Source organism: Danio rerio, chromosome 7 (genome assembly GCF_049306965.1).
Source record: "Danio rerio strain Tuebingen ecotype United States chromosome 7, GRCz12tu, whole genome shotgun sequence".
Lineage (NCBI taxonomy): Eukaryota > Metazoa > Chordata > Actinopteri > Cypriniformes > Danionidae > Danio > Danio rerio.
The window spans coordinates 32,416,554-32,436,828 of record NC_133182.1 but is presented as its reverse complement, the minus strand read 5'-3'; the positions used below and the strand labels follow the sequence as shown (position 1 = coordinate 32,436,828).

At 36.2% G+C, this 20,275-nt stretch overlaps 1 protein-coding gene across 2 annotated transcripts in view; it reads right to left on the bottom strand.

The window, feature by feature from the left end:
* The window catches only part of lgr4 (leucine-rich repeat containing G protein-coupled receptor 4), a 91,229-nt gene extending 72,355 nt beyond the window's left edge, over positions 1-18,874 (bottom strand). The window contains exons 1-2 of one of the 2 annotated variants that reach the window (XM_068222318.2): positions 18,609-18,874; positions 18,121-18,405 (exon numbers count right to left, since the gene is read on the bottom strand). In XM_068222318.2, coding sequence (XP_068078419.1) covers positions 18,121-18,314 — 194 coding nt within the window. In that variant the 5' untranslated portion in view covers positions 18,315-18,405; positions 18,609-18,874. The remainder of the gene's footprint in view (positions 1-18,120; positions 18,406-18,608) is intronic. The other variant, NM_001353862.1, reaches the window with a different exon arrangement.
* Between the last annotated feature and the right edge of the window lie 1,401 nt (positions 18,875-20,275).

Genomic DNA, 20,275 nt, shown 5'->3' with positions numbered 1-20,275 from the left:
ATGGTTTGTTGTTTCAAGCAGGACCTCCACCCTGAATATGAAGTACATTAGTCTCTTCACAAGTAGAAGGCTGATGATTTGTTTTTCCTTCAGCGTTACATACAGTAGAGACTGAATACTAAACACTGGAAGCCTATCGGCGGGTCGGATGATGTCATGCCTGACAAATTCCTCTCCTTTGCTACACAAGAGAAAAGTTTGAGTCATATCTGAGAGCTCCAGCAAGCCGTTTGCCACTGAAAAGTCAATTGTACAGTTTAAACCACACAATTATAAAAAGCAGAAAGATAAGCAGAACTGACTACCTCCTAGACCACAAGCTCAGTGTTTTCTCTAAAGAAATTAGGCCTGATGGTTTCAAAGATAGGATATACGAATTTAAACACTGTACTTGGCTCTTTAAATGTTTGGGAAGACGCCACTTAAATGTTTTTCTTAAATTGTTTGGGAAAAGAGCGCCGTCTGACGCAGAACATGGGATTTAAACTCTGAGTAATGAGTTCCAGTCTAAACCATCTTTGAACTAAACTACCTGAGATCCTAAAAAGCTCACCCAATACTAAAAGTAGAGAAGACGACCACACACATGCATGCATAACTTAAAGGGTATGAAAAAAATACATAAAATATATTCAGAAGGTCACACCAACACACAGGCAGCTTTATGTCCAGTCAAAAAGGGCTACAGTTCTGGAGTCACAGAGCGAGATGCCAATTCCCTCACGTGAGCTCTAACACAAACACTTAGCCTTGAGAGCAAACATCTCGACTAAAAAAAAAAAATACAAATCTGAGACAGAGAAAGCAAAGGATTTACAGAAAGAGAAAGACAGCAGGAATGCGAGAAAGGAAGTGTATTAAGCCGCTAATTCCACAGGAACACCATGGCCGTAAGCACACAGTGTGTTGGGACTGTGCTGATAGTCTATCTGTAATGAGATATGGACAAGGCTGAACACACCGCCGATGCACACAAACAACATACACTTGAGTTAAGACTGTACAAGAGCCAAGAACAAACCATTCAAATGTAGTGCTCTCCACCGCCCATGCACACTTTTAATTACTTAAAGTATGATTTAAAAATGGGCTTAAATGCATTACATGACTTAAAAAGTATTAGCAAAACACAAAATGACTCACTTAACCAGGACTTATGATTTCTCAAAATTAAAAAAAAAAAAAATTATGAAAACAAAAAAAAAACAGGCTAATGGATTTTCATTACTGTGGAGAACAAATTGTTTGGGACTGCTCTTTTCATTTAATGAAATAGGTAATGTGTTGCTACTGAAGGAAAAAAGGCACCATAAATCATAAGCATAATAAATAAGTATTATAGATACAGGGCTTATTATTCAAAAAAGATTGCAATCTCGATTCGACCCTACACATGATCTTAATACTGCTTTTCAATAACTCTGAGAAAAGCATATAGGCAGTCGAACAAGTCTTCACATTCTTTACACGTGGCTCAGCAACATGGACACCTCCAAATGGTGTTAAAAGTGTCACATACTGTATTTATAAGGTATAATTGACCCAAAAAATGTAAATTCTGTCTTCATGTAATGACAAATTTGTGACCGCAAAATCACGCATGAGCTGACAAACTATTTGTTTATTATCGATAGGACTCGCGCATGTACACCAATAATGTTTACTTTAGTGAACAGAACCTGCATAGGCTGTGAATAACAGGTAATAAAGCTGTAAATACCGTTCAGTTTGTTGCACTGAGGGATCGTTTGGGAGCTGTGCGAAAGGTATGATTTGCATGTGTGTTTTTTCCTCAGAATGATGGCAGCCATGACATGAGCGCACTCTGCAGTGAAAGTGAAACCGAAAGTGCGAACATCATTTAAATGATCATATTGCATTTTAGAGTAATGATTTCGGCAAGCGTTTAAAATGTTTTTTCAATCATAGCTAACACATACTGTTGTGCATGAAAATCAATGTTTACTGTTTCAGTATAACTACTCTAGCCTATATGACATGAAAGGGAATCTAATAATGACAAAAGTTTCATTTTACCAGTCTAAAAGGGTTTGAAAATGTTGTCAATGACAACAACAAGCATATGTCTAAAAACATAATCATTCAACTTTAGAATCATGAATAGTTGTATTCTGATGTCGTCATTTTACTGTAAATAACAACCAGGACAAATTTAAGGTCCTCCATTCAAAGTCTAAACAAAATGTAGCAATTAAACCGACAGTACACATAGGCCTAATATTGTTGTTTTACCACATGTTTGATAAATAATAATAATTATCTACTCATTTTAAACTTTATTTCAAATCTACAGAATCATGAGAAAATCACGATCTTGATTTTTTTGAAAAAAATTAATAAATAAATAAAAATTATGATTTACAAAATCGTACGGCCCTTTTACAGACTCAAGCCTTCTTTCGGCAGCAAAAAAAGAAATGAAATAAATAAAAATCAAACGTTCCCTTTTAGCTATGGTGCTCAATTCACTTTTGCAAATTTTAAACATTAATAAAACAGTAATAAATAACAATGCTGTAGTTCTAATAAACATCTCATAATTGTTTTATGATAAAGTATTATCAAATTGTAAAACAAAAGTGGTGAGAAGGAAACATTCCTCCACTAAAGACGAATAAGCTATAAAAATATCAGCCAATAGCTGACATTTATCAGCCGATATCTGGACAGCTTAAAATAACAGTTGTTTTAATACAACATCAGCAAGGTCAAAATTCCACATGCTTGCTAATGTTTGGCAGCGAGGGCTGACCAGATGTCTTTGACAGGATCACCTAAATGCAAGTTGCCTCCCATAAGAGTTTGATACTGACAGGATTCAGAAAAACACCCACGTCTTATTGCCAGCAAGTTCTTTTCCACAGCACTCAAACTGGACCATGCCTTCCCTTCACTTTCTCTCTAGAGAGGTGAGCTGAACTGGACGGAAGCTTGATGGGAACAAAACCCAAATAAAAAGCAGCTTTCTGGGAAGCAATTTCACATTCCAGTGAGACCAGAGAGGCTTCCCACCTTCCAGTAAGAGTGTGTGTACAGACCTGTCTGTGGCGGCACCTATGTGCGCGTCTGTGTGTGTTGTAACACCAAGAGACTGAATGTGTGTGTGTGTGTGTGTCTCAGTGTTTTCCCAGTCCATCTCACTCAGTAAACCTTTCTGTTTATCGTTCGGCCCATCACTCTCCCTCTGTTTCGCTCTCTCCATCCTTCCCCTTCATTCCTTTCCACTGATCTCAGAGCTTCATCCTGTCATTTGTCTGGTGTCCATTAGAAAAAGAAGATGTGATGGGAGACAGGCGTTTGTAACGCAGCAGATGGCCTTCTTCAAGCCTCCATCAGGAAGCTCACATTAAACAAACCCATTAACTGCCAAGGCAACCTGCCTGCGTCCCAACAACACTATTGACTATGAGCAACATTGAAATAATCACTGGCCATCTATTAGCATTCGCAACTGTCTGCTTGTGCTGGTCAGAGATGAAGTCAAGTGTGTGAATGGCGTGAGTTGTCGTCCTTCTGACTCTCAGCTGCTTCAGACCAAACACAGTGAATCAGACTGACTTTGACAACAGTTCAGCACTCTGAATGAATTATAGAGGGGCCTCTTCAGTATTTCAGTGCATGCCCCACACTCTGCACTCGCTTCCACATACTCTCTCCAACACATTTACAACTAGGGCTGCAAGATACTGGGACAATATACGATATTGTTGTTGAGTATTGCAATAACGATATTTCTGACAATAAAGCATTTACTTAAATAAATAAAAATTTTGTCAGTTCTGTTTTATAAAAATGTATTTATACAATGGTATCAAAATAGTTAAGCTATTCAGACCTAATGGTGTATATGCAAAGCTACTGCTTTTCAGCCACCGTTAAACTTCCAGTGAAAGTTTTATAAAGTTACTTTTACAGCATCTATGTTGTTATGTAATTCAAATATAATCAGTTAAATAGAAATAAGCATTCATTTAGTTGTTCAAGATTAAAACAAGATGAAAGACTGTTAAATGCAATAGCCATCAGGAGCAGCAGTTTAAAACAGAAACGCCACTGAAAATAAATGGTACAATTTAATTTAATTCAGTGCTTCTCGTCCAGTCTGGGACCCACTTTATATCACATCTCAGTCAGGCAGTGGAGATAAAATGGAAGCTCTTGAGCTGGCTGGCTGAAAATGAAAGGTCTGTGTGCATATACTAGGGCTGCTCTATTATGGGAAAAATCATAATCACGATTATTTCGGTCAAAATTGTAATCACGATTATTCAAAACGATTACATAGTCCCGCTTTGATATGGTTTCTCTTTCACGTTTTTTGATTCTCAGCTTGTTTGTTTATTAAACAAACGAGGGTTAATATGAATAATCACTAAACACCGCGCTCTGACATAAATGTGCTTGTATTTGACCATTAAAGCCAACCCAAGCTCATTCTGAAAACGTAGTCCCGTGGACGTTTCTGGAGACAGTGGAATACATCCCGGGAGGTACGTATGGCTGCGGTTTTTTTTTTCAAGCGAACGCTGCGGGGCGGAGTGACGATGTTCCCTTTCGCGCTTACTGGCCGACCGCTTACCTCTTTGTGGAGGGCTTTCCCGCTGCAACCCGTTTGTCCACTCGGCTCACCGTGTACGTCGGCAGGCTCGAGATGCAGAGAGGAGTTAACCACGGAGATCGGTTTCGAGTCCGGTGAAGAGCAGTTCCAGCAATCAGGTAAGACAAAAACAGAATCCCAAAAATTAAGTGAACGAGTTTCGTAACAGGGTGAGGACGCGGTAAAATCTGAAAACAGGGTAGAAAAAAAAAATCAGGGCTTTTCTTTTTTTGGACGGCTTTTGTAAACTGTTGCTCGGGTTTAGGGAAGCGAGCGGGCGGACGGGTCAATCGGTAAAATTGGTTGGGTTCAGGGAAGGAGGAGGGCGGGTCAGCCGATTGGCCGGTCGCGCAGTAAATCATCCGGTTAGTAGGACAGCGGCCTCTGGTGGGTTTACACGAGAACAGCGCGGGCGCGAACTGCACTCGCGAGAGGCGTTTGAAACAAAAAAACTGCAGCCGTACGTACTCGCCGGGACGTATTGCGTGGTCTCCAGAAACGTTCGCGGGACTACGTTTCCACAATGAGCCTGGGTTGATTAAAGCACTCACATTAAGACAGCACATTAAGATGAGCTTTGCTTGTCTCCGAGCTTGTCCGAGGCTAAGCGCGGCGCGCACACACACAACAGCATTCGCTCTTTTGCGCTTTTAAAAATATGAATGATGCACATCACGTGCTGCAAAAGTTACATTACAGTACATGCTTTTATTTATTTTCACGTGAAACTGAGCTTTGCAGAGCAACAAATGTGTACAACTGGAAAAGGGGCGGTATATGATGGAATAATCGTTTATCTCGATTAATGGTTTTTCATAATTGTGAAAAGCCAAAATCGAAATCGGATTTTAGATTAATTGCACAGCCCTAATATATACCCTATTAATTTTTTTAAACTGTCAAGGTGCAAACATTTAATCTTTAAAACACTACGAGTGAACATATGAGTTATATTCTAACTTTGGCTGTTTTTATTTTCCTCTGTCATCTTGACTCCCGCCATTAGTGTTTATTTATAACTCTAAGTTCACCTTTAGGCCCTTCCAGCCAATAGCAGAGCAACAACTACTGGGGAGGTGGGGATAAGGAAAATACGGCCCCATCTTATTCGTCAAATTTACATAACCAATGCATAAAATAAATGTAATTTATCATACATCACTGCGATACGTATATTGCATGTACTATTGTTGTGATAACAATCAATTTGTGATATACTGTGCAGTCCCCTTTACAACATTTCTGCAATACTTCATTTTCAAAAAAGCTCATGTCAGCTGTGATGAGATGTATAAACAACTGTTCACACTCCTGATTGTGCCAAATTCTGCTCGAATTGCACCATAAAGCCATTCAATTGAGTGTGAGGATTAAGATTAAGTGTTAGTGTAACGTTAAAAGTACTAAATTAATTAGGTGACATTTACAATAGTCCATTTTATGGTTTTGTGGTAAAATATGCATATGCCGGGTGAGTGTGAATAGTCGCATACAGTTTAAAGCGTTTTAGGCTGCATAAGGCTGCAGACAGAGATTTTTTTATATGCCATAAAAAAGCCAGTTTGGATGAGAAAGATCCATAAAGCACTATTTCATTTAAATCTTTATTCTATTGTATTCATCCATATTTGTAATTTGTTTATTATATTTCATGCAGGTGATCTGCCCTTCAAAATCATCCCTAGCAATGTTAAATTATTAATTTATTCAAAAAGATTATAGCAATGTTTATCATAGAAAAACTGAATATCACAATGTTAGTTGTTTCCAATTTTAAGCAGGCCTACACTGAAAAAAATGGTTGCAAACAATTAATGTATTGAATTTAATCGAACAAATAAAATTTTGTAATATTGTACTTAGTTTGTTTGTTTAATTTCAGCCCAAATAAATTGTTTACAATCACTTATCTTAAAGAAATTTAGCAAATCCAAGGAATCATCTTTGAATACTTTTTTCAGTGTACTTGATAAGCATAAAAAGCTCAAATCACACTGACCCCAAACTTTTAGACAGTTTTTATTTTTCTTTGAATGTTTAGATGCTATATTATATATATATATATATGTGTGTGTGTGTGTGTGTGTGTGTGTGTGTGTGTGTGTGTGTGTGTGTGTGTGTGTGTGTGAAATATTGGACTTTTTAATACTTGCTTTGCTTAATATTTTTGAATATTTGATGCTTAATATTAACATGGAAACATTGATTATGTTCATTATCTTCCTTCCTGCTTATCCTCATTAAACACTGAAAACATTTTTTTTTTCTGAGTAGTTCACCATAGTTTTTTTTACAGTAATCTGTTCCTCTTTCCTAACCTACTTGAGCTGCTTTCCCCCTCTGAGTGCTTGCGTGTCATTAGATTTGCATGGTCACTTGTCACCTCAAATCTCATACACAATGATGGTTGTTTTGCCACTGCAAACTGCTGTCAATGTGAACTTACCTCAAGGGTTTAAAAACCCTGTCCTGAAATGACTCTCTCTCTCTCTCTCTCTTTTAGACACACACACAATATTGCAAACTCTTAAAAATAGCAAAGCAAAAAAAAATGAAGCATGACTGACTAAAATATGACATGCCACACAGACAAGGAGACAGCAGAGGTTTCCGAAAATGATGAACTGCGAAGAACTGTTTATTTTACTGCCCTGTAGACATAATGTATCATCAGCTCAGTTTAAATAAATTCAACACTTTCTGCTTTTCTGCCTCTCTCACGCTCATAAACACACACATACACTCGCACAAATTGTTGGCAGGGGCAGCGCGTGGACAGATGCGGGGGACCCCGGAGGGTCATTTTTGGGTCAGGAAGTGTGCGGCCATTGGGTGATGATGGGCCTGAGATCACCGTGGGTCACTAACACAGGCACATGGGGAATGCCAGCCAAGTGGCACTGCGTAAGACCACACACACACACACACACATACACACGTCCAAAACGTTCAGCGAGGAGGACAAGTGCCATGTTAAACACTGCTTACTGGAAGAGCTGGACAGAGAAGACATCCGCACTTCTTCAGCTGCTGGACACTTCTCAAGGAGAACACGACGTGCAAACCTTGGATTAAAGCTCATCTCCGGTCAGACTCCTACTGGGGACTACTTGTCAGTCCACTAATCCAGTTCTTGCAGCAGAACGGACATTTGGTGAATATTTTCTCCACGAGAGACAGAAACCACAGGACAAGGGCATGGCCAATACGGCTTGATTTGAGGTCTGAGCGCTGCATGTGTAAACACTTGCAATGCTTTAAGAAATTTTGGCAGCCTAACAGTCTGTCTCTTTGTCCCACACCCACCATTTGTGACTGCAAGGAAATCTCTTACGTGTCGCTGTAATCATTATGGGGCTTCGGTTATGCTCATCAGAAATAAAAACAAGGGTTAAATTAGAAAGGATATTGGATGATGGAGATTTTATTAGGGATGTGAATCACAAGTTTAAATTCCTCTTAACTATTTTACTTGTAATAAAAGTTTCTTAGAAATCTTTTAAGTAATATTTTGCTAAATATTTCATAGCCACATTGTGAAAGAATTAAAAAATAATATCACTATAAGAATATTTTACAATAATGAAACCATTTCTGACCAATAAACCCTTTTAACTGCCTGCTCAACCAAATGGTTGACCATCTTTTGACTGTTTTAAATAATGACTGTTAAAGTCATTTTGAATAATGGTTTACAATGTACAGCATTGTTGGTTTACAAAAAAAGAATTCAAACAAACATATTCCTGTTGCACTACTCCACTTGATTTTGGTTTTATTGTGAAAACAAAAATAAGAAAACATGTTAAATAAGAATCTTAAATATTTTATGCTATACTTCAAAAAATAAAGATGTAGTTGCAATTTATCAAAATATTTTAATTTGATAATTTTTTTAATAAATTGGTCATACACTTTTATAGTATATGTATTAATTCCTGTATTTTTACCATAAAAACAACATATCGACCATTTGGTAGATGTTGATATTTTAGAAATTATGGGATTGGAAAAAATTGCATTGAGTGTGTTAAACTAGTGACTTTAGGATTTAAGAAATGCAATCCAAAAATTAGTTTCTTGGTGGGGCAGTTAAAGGCTTAAAAAGCTTTTAGAAAGGATGTAATATTTGGCTTTAACTAAATAACAATACCAAGCAATTGCTCATTTTCCTTTCAAACTGCATTTCATTAATATTTATTAAATTGTAGTGACAAGCGTCATAACGCCGATCTTTCAATAACACACATATACATATAGATATATATATATATATATTTTTTTTTTTCCTGAATAAAATGAGTAAACATTTTTTATTCTAAAAATTTTGAAACAAATAAGTTTTGCTCAAAGTAAAATAAACAGTTTTTTGTGGTCTTTATGGGTCGATTCTGTAAGGTGTGAATTGTGTATAAAAATAATAATAAAATTACAAGAATAATTATTTACAATAGAGCAAAGAAGTAAAATAAACAGTTCTTTATGTGTTTCTGAAGAGTCAAACAGTATTCAGATACAGAAATGTAATAATGCAATGTACAATAATGGTAAAGTCTTCATTGGAATAAAAAAAAAAATCAGTAAAAATTGTTAAATAATATAAGAAAAAAAACTATAACAATTATATAAGAAAAGTTTACTGGAATTTTTTTTAGCTTTGCTTTTTTTGTTTTTCAAATACTAGTTTTGTTTTTCAAAAACTAGTTCGTAATTAAACTGATTCAAGTCACACAGCAAATGGTAAGCCATATGTTTTTGATTCATTAAAAAGAATAATCTCAGAAGTACTTGTTCAATGGTTTGTATTAGGGCTGCATGATATTGAAAAAATCTCACATTGATATTTTTAGTTTTTTTATATATATAAAAATTTCAATCATTTAGATTGGTTTGGTAGATTGTGTAAAATGTGAATCATGTATCAATTTTTATTAATTACAATTTTTTATCATAATAATAATAATAATAATAATAATAATAATAATAATAATAATAATAAAACTGCAAAAATAGTACAATAGAGCAAAGAAGAAGTACAATAAACAGTTCATTATGGTTTTCTGGAGAGTCAAACAGTATTCAAATACTGAACTTTAATAATAGAATGTACAATAACACTATAGTTTTCATTGTAATAATAAATCTGTAAAATTTTTCTTCATTAAAGTTACAAATGTTTACATTATTGTGCCTAAATGCTTTACACTTTCTTGAAATGTCTTTAAAACACATGCAAATGATAAAGTTTCACTATACTTTGCAATTACTTCACAAATCTTATGTATTCTTAATTGTTGATCAACTATAATCCCGACTTAACATTGCATATCCTGCGATGTGACTATTGCGGACACACGCATTGTGATATCAATGATAATATAACATATTGCGCAGCCCTAGTTTGTAATATTCTAAACAACATCAAAAAAACATTCTACATTAAAAAAACAACTTAGTTAATTAGATTTGATGGAATTAAGTTTTAATGTGACTTGAACTGGATACGTGATGTTGCTCTTGAAAAATAAAAGCGATCAGAGACATTCATGAGGCTTCACCTTTAACGGCTGAGAGAGTCTTTGCCAGAAGGCTGAACACAGAGGGCCCTCTTCTCCTTTAGAGCTCTTCTCATGACCCGTGTGTGTGTGTGTGTGTGTGTGTGTGTGTGTGTGTGTGTGTGTGTGTGTGTGTGTGTGTGTGTGTGTGCAGGTATGACTGAAGGCTGCCTGTGTCCATTTACATAAAACAACCTTTATCCTGAACTTTCCCACTTCACCTCATAACTTCAGCTTGAGCGGTAAATCATTTGTGCAGCACTAACACCACACAAGGTGCACCACTGCTTCTCAAACCACGATTTTCACTCAAGTAATTTTATCTGACGGATTAAAGTAAAAGGCTTTCTCTCTGGTGGCCTGCAAAAAAAAGACCCAAATAAAAAAGAGCAATGACAAACCTTTATCCTCTAATTCACTCTCAAACACCCTTGCATTACCTCACCAGTCATTTTCCGTCAAGTACCCCCCGAATGCACAGAAACACTATTGTCTTCAGAGGTGAATGTGGAAAAAAAGCGATCACTAATCGCTCTATACATTCAGTCAGGGAAAGGTGTGGAAAAATGGTGCTGCCGGTTCCATCTGACTGAGCTTGTAGACGTGCAACCCTTCCCACAGCCTTTAAGATGGAAAGGAACATGGCGTCTCTGTTTTGTTAATGGGACACAAAGGCACATTCCAGCTCCTCAATGCTGAAGGGCTTTACTGAGGCTGAGACAAGAGTGGGCTAATGGCGTGTGGACAGACGGTTAGGGGGGATATCCCTACTGCACACAAACACACACACACACAAATACATAAGGGAAATTCTTTCAGCCACTAAGGGGACACCAAAAAAAAGAGAAGCAGGGGCTGAAAATTAGCAAAAGTCAAAAAAAGGGGCTCACAAGTTAGGAAAGATACATCACTGAATCACACATTGACATTGTTTGAACATACAAGATATGCATAAGACAACTAAGAAAGTACATTTAAAAAGCTACATGGTAAAATATTTTGTTTCTAAATTAAACAAAGATTACTGGAGTATGTTTTACAAAAAAATTTATCAATTGCAATTTTTAGGCATGGGACGATAACCGGTTTCAAGTTTGAAAATTGCTTAAATTTTCTGTTATACAGTTTCTAAGGGATTTGTGAAGATTTTAAATGTGTTTTTTATGTTTTGTAAAATAATCTGTGTTTTTAATATGCATTTATGTGTACACAGTATTTCGTCTTTGCATCATATTACAAAAAACAAAATTACCGCTTTTGCGAGGCATTTCTAATGCAGCATCTATGGGACAGGACAGTAAATTTGAAGTTATTCTCTCCTCTGGCTGCCGTCATCTGTCTCACACATTTTTTTTTTTTTTTCTGAAAGTCTTTATAACATCATCATTTTTTAATTTATTATTTGAACAAATAGGATTGTAAAAAATTACTTGTTGATTTCTCCCATTCACTGCGCTCTAAGTTATCCCAACTATGACGATTTCTCCTACTGAGAAACCCGGAAATGTGAAAAGGGTCTATTGTGTTCAATGGGGAAAAAAAGTTGTTGTTTTTTACCTAGTCATTTAAAATTAACTTATTTTAAAGCAGTAATCACAAAACCACGATACTTTTATCCAAGGTTATCATAGCGTCAGAAACTTATACTAGCCCATGTCTAGCAGTTTTTTATTTCATAAATTTTTGTTTTGTAAAATACAATAGCAGTTTGTAACTAAAATAAAAAAGAGTTGCCAAAATATATCCAGAACTTTGTAAATGTAAATTTAAATGTAAAATAATTAATAAACAAAAAGGAGTGATGTGCATTTAATCAAACTGTGATGTGGTCTAGTGTCTGTGAATAATTATCTGACTTTAAATATGAAGTCTGCATGTTTTATGCATCTGTATGAGTGCATGATGTGCATTCATTTAATACAGACACATATTGAAGACACCATGATATGTGAAAACATATACTTTATCTCCATAGCTACTCTGATATTCACTTCTTGACAAGCATTTTAGTTTTTTTGTCAGAAAAATTATCAGTGTATCATTATGTACACACACGCATACATTTAAGCCACAAGCCATTAAAATAAAAATGTGGTTTAATTTGACAAAAATATGTTGCTTTTGTAAAGCAGATTGTACTTCTCAAAAAAATAATAAATTAATTTATTTTATTTTTGAAAAAATAAAAATCTTCCTGGATAATTTTTTGAAATAAAAGTGAAAACTGAAATAAAAAGTCATTTAGAGACCCTAAAACCTAGCCCTAACACTTTCATTTTTTTAAAAACTGTAAATTTGTTGCTGCTAGTTTAATTAAAAAAATTATAATAAATATATAAAAAATTAAAATAAATTAATTAAATAAATAAATAAATAATAAGTTATTATTAATAAAAATAAGATTAAATAAAATACTTGAACAAAACAATTTAGGGAAAAAAAGTAAGATAATAATAAAAGACAGACATTTTACAAGGATTTCAAAAAACAATGTCACTAAAGAAAAAGCATAGTCAACACTACAATACAATAGACAAACGTTTACGAGGTGCTTGTTAAAAAGGAAAAAAGAAATATCAAAGCCAATTGATGCAAAGTGCAGCATAATAAGCAATGAACCACTTGCATTGGGGAGTTAAGTATATAGTTACATCCGCCCATACAGCTCAGTCAAGGTCAAAGTTTCCCTGGTGTGGAGCGATACTACAGTGCATATTTGTTTCTTAAGCCGGTGCTAAGTCTCTCACTCGCCCTGCTCCGATACTCCGCCTAAACAGAGTATGATTAACCTGAAGCATTGCGCAACAACCTGCTGAAGTGAGCAAACTATATTAACCTTGCAGGACTGCTATCTAGACCACGGAATAATGATCAACTAGACTGTGCCCACTCTCCTTCTCTCACACTTTTACACATAAACACACACACACAAATATCTTTCTCTTATCTTTTCTTCCAACATATTTTTCTTTGTCACTTTACCAGTTTTCAAACTTTGACTCCCTCCCTCTATTGTCCTTTCTCTCGCTAATTCTCCAGTTCTGTTCTTCTCTGCGGGGAGAGACAGCGTGGCGACAGCTGAAGGCGACCCAGAGGACAGGCAGACAGAACTGCCCTACTATTATCAATTACATAAATAAATACCACAAATGCAGTAAAGCGTGCAGCAGGGCTGATGTAGGCGGATGCAGCAATGCGGCTGGAACGGTGGCAGCGATTTTTTACGGTTCATGACTATCACCACACAGACTGAATGACAGATGCCCAATCATCTGCTCAGCATCACTGGTGGATTGATCAGTAATGTGCATCCCAACAGGACCATGCGAACAAGGTATGGGAATGTTAAAGTTTCTGTTGTACAGGTTTATATAAGTTTATTTTAAGTTTATATCAATTTTAGATTTTTTTTTTATGTGTTGTTAAAGACATTTTATTTATATTTTTTGGGCAACAGTACCCCCAGCAGTAAAGGACTCACAAACATAAAAAGACAGTGGTCAGTACACAATTCAGCAAACATTTGAAAAACAAATACAGTATACATTTACAGTATACACCAATACCCAAGCATGCTATGGACCTGAACAGACCAGTGGTTTACTTTATATCCAAGAAAAGAAAGTTTTAACGAAATCTGTGTTTTTAAACTAATGAAGACAGCAGAAGTCAATGATGTATTTTAATTATTTAGCCTGACATGTTTACTTATTAAAAATATTTTAAATGTTCCTTAAAATAAAATATATTGGGTTCAATAGGAAAAAAGTTGTTGTTAAAGGTACCGCGAAGAGCTCAGAAATGTGTGTTTTTTATTCTATGTTTCATGTTATCTCAACTAAAAAATGAAGAGAAGGTGGGACAAAGAGTAGCTCCTCCCCTTTAAAAACAACAGCCAATCCGCTTTTTAAGTCATGACGTATGAAATACTGTTTCCGGACCCAAGCCGCTATTCCTCTGAATAGAGAAAATACTTGTTTATGACCCCTTTTTAGTCATATCACACATTAAAGTGAATTTCATATGAAGTGAAGATTATTTAAAAACTAATTTCAAGAGGATCACGTGCTTATGATTGACACGGCTGGTCCTGCATTAGCTAACGTATGATTCACCAATCAGACGATTCCTAACTTAGTATAAATAGCCAAAGTGTCTTAACATAGTCATCTTCATCTTGAAGAATCCCCTCTTCCACCCTCTCTCCCTCTCTTTTCCTCCATGGGACTGCACGGCGGCCCAGTGGCTAGCACTGTTGCCTCAAAGCAGAAATGCCTTTGGTTTGGGTCTTTACCCAGCCAGTTGACGTTTCTGTGAGGAGTTCATGTTCTTCACGTGCTTTTCCTCCCACAGTCCAAAACATGAGACATATGTAAATTGACTAAACCAAATCAGCACCATGGACGAATTTCAACCAGCAGTATATACTCATAACAATCCTTAATCAGCTAAGGGGGGGTTCTCGAGATCTACCTGAGCTCAAACTCCCCTTTCACCCAGCAAACGTTAGGGAGCCCTGGGCTCGAGAATCTTATGAGCTCAGGGTTCTTTCCCAGGACAGCATGCCAAACAAGCTTCAGCTTTACCAATCATCAGCTAAGTGTGAACTCTTGAAATCATGGTATATACTCCAGTCTCTGGACTTGCTGCATCATAGACATCAATATTTTAACAATTAAAAAAAGTAATTACTTTCTGTCCATCTGATATGAGTCATGGATATATATATATTGTGAACTTTTACACTGCTTTGTAAACATATATTATTAGCATTTGTTGAATCTCCCCAAACAGTTTGATATAGCACTTGGACCCAGAAGCCGATTTGTGTGACGTCACGCTTAACAAGTGGATAGCGTTTCGTTTTTATCTTAGCTCTGCAAGTGAGAGATTCTAAGATCAAGTTCAAAGCAACGCAGCGAAAAGCAAATAAAAAGGGTCTTGAAAGGGGCGGGGCATGACATTCCTTTTTTAATTTCACAGGACCGCTAATAGTGTGATATTTTTATTCAAGCTTATCATACCATCTGAATCTACTGGTATGCAATATCTGAATATACTGGTGCAAGCTTAATGCTAACACAATAACCATTTTAGTACAGGTGCTTTTTACCCCTTATATCAGGTGTTCCGAAAAATACTCTCATACTCTTTCTTTTCAGGTTTTTAAAATCAGGACAAACTGGAAGTCAACCATTAAAGCATCTGCTAAATGATTAAAAGGCTAAATGATAAAATGACTAAATGTAATGTTACAACAGCTCTTTTATTCTGTATTGTGAAGCACATCTTAGTGTAACAGACTATTGGGGAAAAAATTGTATTTCAGAAAATATGTTCAGTTGGTTTTTGACTGGATTTTGAAATCTGGCCACTGCAGTTGAATGTAGAAATTTGTTGTATTTATAAACATGTGCCAATGTTTAGTAATACAACTACATTGTGGTAAAGAATATACATAATATTTCTACCATTGGCAGTGGACACTTTAAAATATTGTGAATTATTCTGTGATTTTAGTTTCATTTTCTATCAAATGGAGTAAATGCATATGTGTGACACTGCTATAGAAGAGAAAAACATGTTTCAAGGTACTGCCGGTTTACTGAAAACACACTTATCTGGGTAAGCTTGTAATTAATGTCAGTAATGAGTGTTTTTGTTATTTGAAAACCATTTAACTTGTTATTACTTGGACAATACTAAAGTCTATTATCTCTTCAACCTCTTCTTTACCTATATCACAGGTGTAAAAAAAACAAGAATAAAACACTTGAAGCAGACTGTTAACTTAGCACCATGAGGATGGTCCTATATTTGCATTAAATTTACTGATATCTAAGATGGCCACTGCCGGAGCTAGTGTTAACTCTGTGGCTTTATTTCTGGCTTTATCGCTTCTCCAGACTGGACTTAGCTTGGCGTTGGGTTACACGCTGCAGTTTGGCAGAGATATTTCGAGAGCCCGGTCAAGCTGTTTTCAAAACGTATGGGCTCCAAGAGAGAGCTTCAGAATAAACACTCGCCTCCAGACGGAGCTTACAAACAATTTGGCAGAAAAGTACCACACTTAATCACAACTGAATGAAAACACAATAAATGCTGGTGAAGTCTAATGAGGTGAAGGACATGATTCACACGTGCCACAGACAGTGGGCTCTGGCTCAGTCCTGCTATAAACCAGTCTTTCTGTATTAGCAGATGGAAAAACTTGAGGAGCAAAAACTTCTCAGTCAACTAGTGAAACATCAAACTAATGCAAATGCTCTATAGACACTGACAGATCAAGAATTAAAGCCCATCTACACAAGGGATGACAATTATAATAATATCTATAGGTATAGACTTTTTTTTAAGTCACCCGTTCAATTATTGAGTTCTTTAAAAATAAGGCCACACAACAGCTGTGATGATAACATTATTGGTGGAATTAGTTTTAAAAAATATAAACAATAAAAACATTGGCAGCCAAATTAATCCATTTTAAGGTTCTTTGAGCTTGCAAGTGACACTTTAAGTGAAATTATCTTTTCTGGATGGTTTCTCAATTGTGTGTGACTCCACACTTTTACTCAGAAATAGAGACGCTCTATCAGATTTTTTATAGAAGAAATAATACTAGCGTCTGTTATTCCCTGAAAAAAACTGCAGAGAGAGACATTTGTGGGAAGCACTATTCATAGAAAAGCACCCTAACTCACCTCAAAATATAAATACCTTTTTTGCTGCATGGGTTTAAAAGCAGGCGAGCGAGGTTTTAAAGGCTGGCTGCATTCAATAATGGATGAGCAACCCTCTCTATATTAACTGTATGGGTCATTTAGTCTGTTACACTCACACAAAGTACCCAAAAGCGGCCCAAGATGGACTTTGTGCAAAGGAAAAACAAACCTTTTAATCAGAAAACAACTGCAGGTATTAATAGTGAAGACATTTAGCTCGAATCACAGTTATTTTATGAGATTATAATCTTGTCTTATTAGGTAATCACATCACATTTAAATGTTGTGTGCATATTGGGGGTTTTATTAAAAAATATCCCCTGCATACTTTCTATATGGATTGGAAAAACTTTTCACCTCAATAACGACTCAGAATGCAGACTAGGCATGGGACGATAACCATTTTCAAGGTATACCGCGGGTTGGAAAAGTCAATGTTTTACTACTGCCAAAATATTCTGCTATAAAGTTCCTAAAGTATGTGTACTTTTTTGTTTGTTTACGTTTTAAATTTCTTTTTTAGGACAACAGTATCTCCAGCATAAAAGATCTCCAAAGATGCCATTTTAAATTGTAAAGAAGTGTTTGTTTTTGAAACTAATGAAGACAGTAGAAGTCAATGATTTATTTAAATTATTCAGCCTGACATGTTTACTGTTTCAAAATATTTTACGTGTTTCTCAAATTAAAAAATATTGTGTTCAAGGGGATTTTTTTGTTTGTTTGCTTTATTTACTCGGATATTTAAAAAGAGCATATATTAGAAAAGTAACCACAATACCGTGAATCTGTGATACTTTTATATAAGGTTATCATACCGTCAGAAAATTATACCGGCCCATGCCTAATGCAGACATAACCTTTTAATTCATAAAAGCCCTCCATGTTCACCAAAAATTACTCAGTGTAAATCTTTCAGCCATAATCTTAAGAATGTGGTACTGCTTGCTGGTAGTAAAGTGATTATACATGTCTGAGTCACAGAGGAGTTGATCAATGTTTGATATTACATGATCACTGATCTTGACGTATGAAAACATTGTTTTAAAGTTGCTTATGGCTGCTTTATGTAACTGCGTTTACGTGACATTATTTTGCCGATTTGATACAAGGTGATATCGGTCATTCAAAGCATGAAACTCGTGTAACATGTGTAGCGCTAAACTGCAGTGTGCACTTGTTCCAGGCATGCACTTGATTGTTAAAGGTTACTGTGGTTACTTACAGGTAGTAGGTGAAAGCGCTGAGGCCGGTGGGGACGCTGGTCAGTCCCCGTCCAGAGCAGTCCGCTCCTCCGTCCTCATCACAGCGGCACAGCGGAGAGCATGTGGCCGGAGTAGACTGTCCCTCTCCCGCAGCGGCAGCCTGTCCCCCTACACACAACCCCAGCACCAGCATCCGGACGGCCAGCAATGCCATTATTCTCCTGCTTTTTACCCAAAAGACCCTCGAAGGCAAATGCGTGGCGCTTGTTTCGCCCACAAACAGACGTGGTGATAGTTCCTTCAACCTAAGAACAAGTACATTATCAGACTCCCAGAAGACTTTAGGTTGAATTCGCAGATTTAGACACGGTGAGGGCTAGTTAACGGACTACAATGAAGCCACAACATGTCTTTTTTATGTGTGCGAGTGCCCCAAAACAAATGGTTTAGCTACCTGCTTTTCTTTCAGCCATGGCTGGTGTAAGTACTTAACGTTAAGTGCTCTTACCTAATGCCCGCGAACGATAAGCAGACCGAGCCAGTCAACGGTCATTCTGCGCGGAGTCTCGAGCCTCACACCTCCAAAAACAAAACAAACACCTTTAGATTAGATTCCGGGGTCGAAACAATCGGGGCTCCAGATTGCCGTGGTTCGCTAAGCGTCCGCTTCCAGGAAAACACTCGCAAACCGCGACGAAACACGACGGGTTACAACAGTATTTTCACTCTCTCTCTCTCTGATTTGTTTCCTGTAGAAAACACGGTCAGCTCTCCGTCGAGCCTCACGTTTCCTCTCTCTCTCTCTCTCTCTCTCTCTCTCTCTCTCTCTTCGCTCTCTCTCCCTCTCTGCAGGATAGCCAGTGAGGTGCTGAATATGGTAATACAGACCTACATATTAATGATTTTACGACGTCAGCTCTATAGAATGAAAGTGGGGGCAACTTGTGACTGTTAAATATTCAAAACCTACTGTATATTTAGCCGCGGAAACAAGAAACAGTGCTATTATTTTTACTACTATTATGAAAAGTAGCAACATATGTTTTTATGTTACTTAACATAATACAATAAAATATGATTTTAGATTTAGTTTTTAAAGACAAGTAAAATGTAAGCAGATTTTTAAGACAATTTAATAAATTGTGTAGAAATTACTTGTAAGTATGACTTGTAAAGTGAATTTGATCCAACTAGCATATATAAATACAGAAATTATTAGTGTGTGAATCAATAAAACAGTATTTCTAAAAAAAATAAATAAAAAAAATAAGGCCATTTACCTGTGCAACTGTTAAAATAAAGACTCCAGGTTAATAAAATGAAATTCAATAATCTGGATTCATGTCTATCAGAATCGTGGGCATTATAAGTTCAGATTTAAAAAACGAAACAATTGAGATATTAGATGATTTTACGAAAAGCGACTGTGTTTCCACCTGTATTTCAGTACCCTTGGTAGAATGCCAAAGAAGACGACAACACTGAATGTTTAAATCACTGGCTCACTTAACACTAATGATATCATGTTTAAGATAAAAACTAAATGTTTAATTTACAAAACATTTATGTTATATTCTGTGTATTATACCAACATTTAATGTGTGTGTGTACATGTATATTTTTACATACAGTGTATATGTAAGTATACAGGTAAGTCGAAACTCTCCCAAAAATTACACCATCACACACGTTTTGGTGATTTATGACCACTGTATTGTTTTTAAACCCTTAACACCACTAACTTTATCATCTTGCCCTAACCCTACCCCTAACTGTCACAGGGAACCTGTGGCCAATTTTAAATGTGAAAAGACCCTGCTAAGAATGATTTATAAGATTTGAATTATGAGGACACAGGGCATGTGCTCATACCTCAACACTTAATACTGAGGTCATACCCATGTCATAATATAAATTACCTCGTAAACCACCAAAAACCAATACACACACACACAAATACATCTTAGATTTGGTCTGTGTCTGAGTTGAATTCATTTTTGTAACTCCACACCATAGTTTGAAAGCAGTCCGAGAACTATATATTCAGCAATTGAAGCAAACTCATCATGTCTGAGGACACTCGTACATTGCATTTAAAATTCAAATTTCATCAGCTCTTGCATTCTCTTGGAGATGAACCCATAACATTAGTATCAATACTGTAGTGCCCTGAAA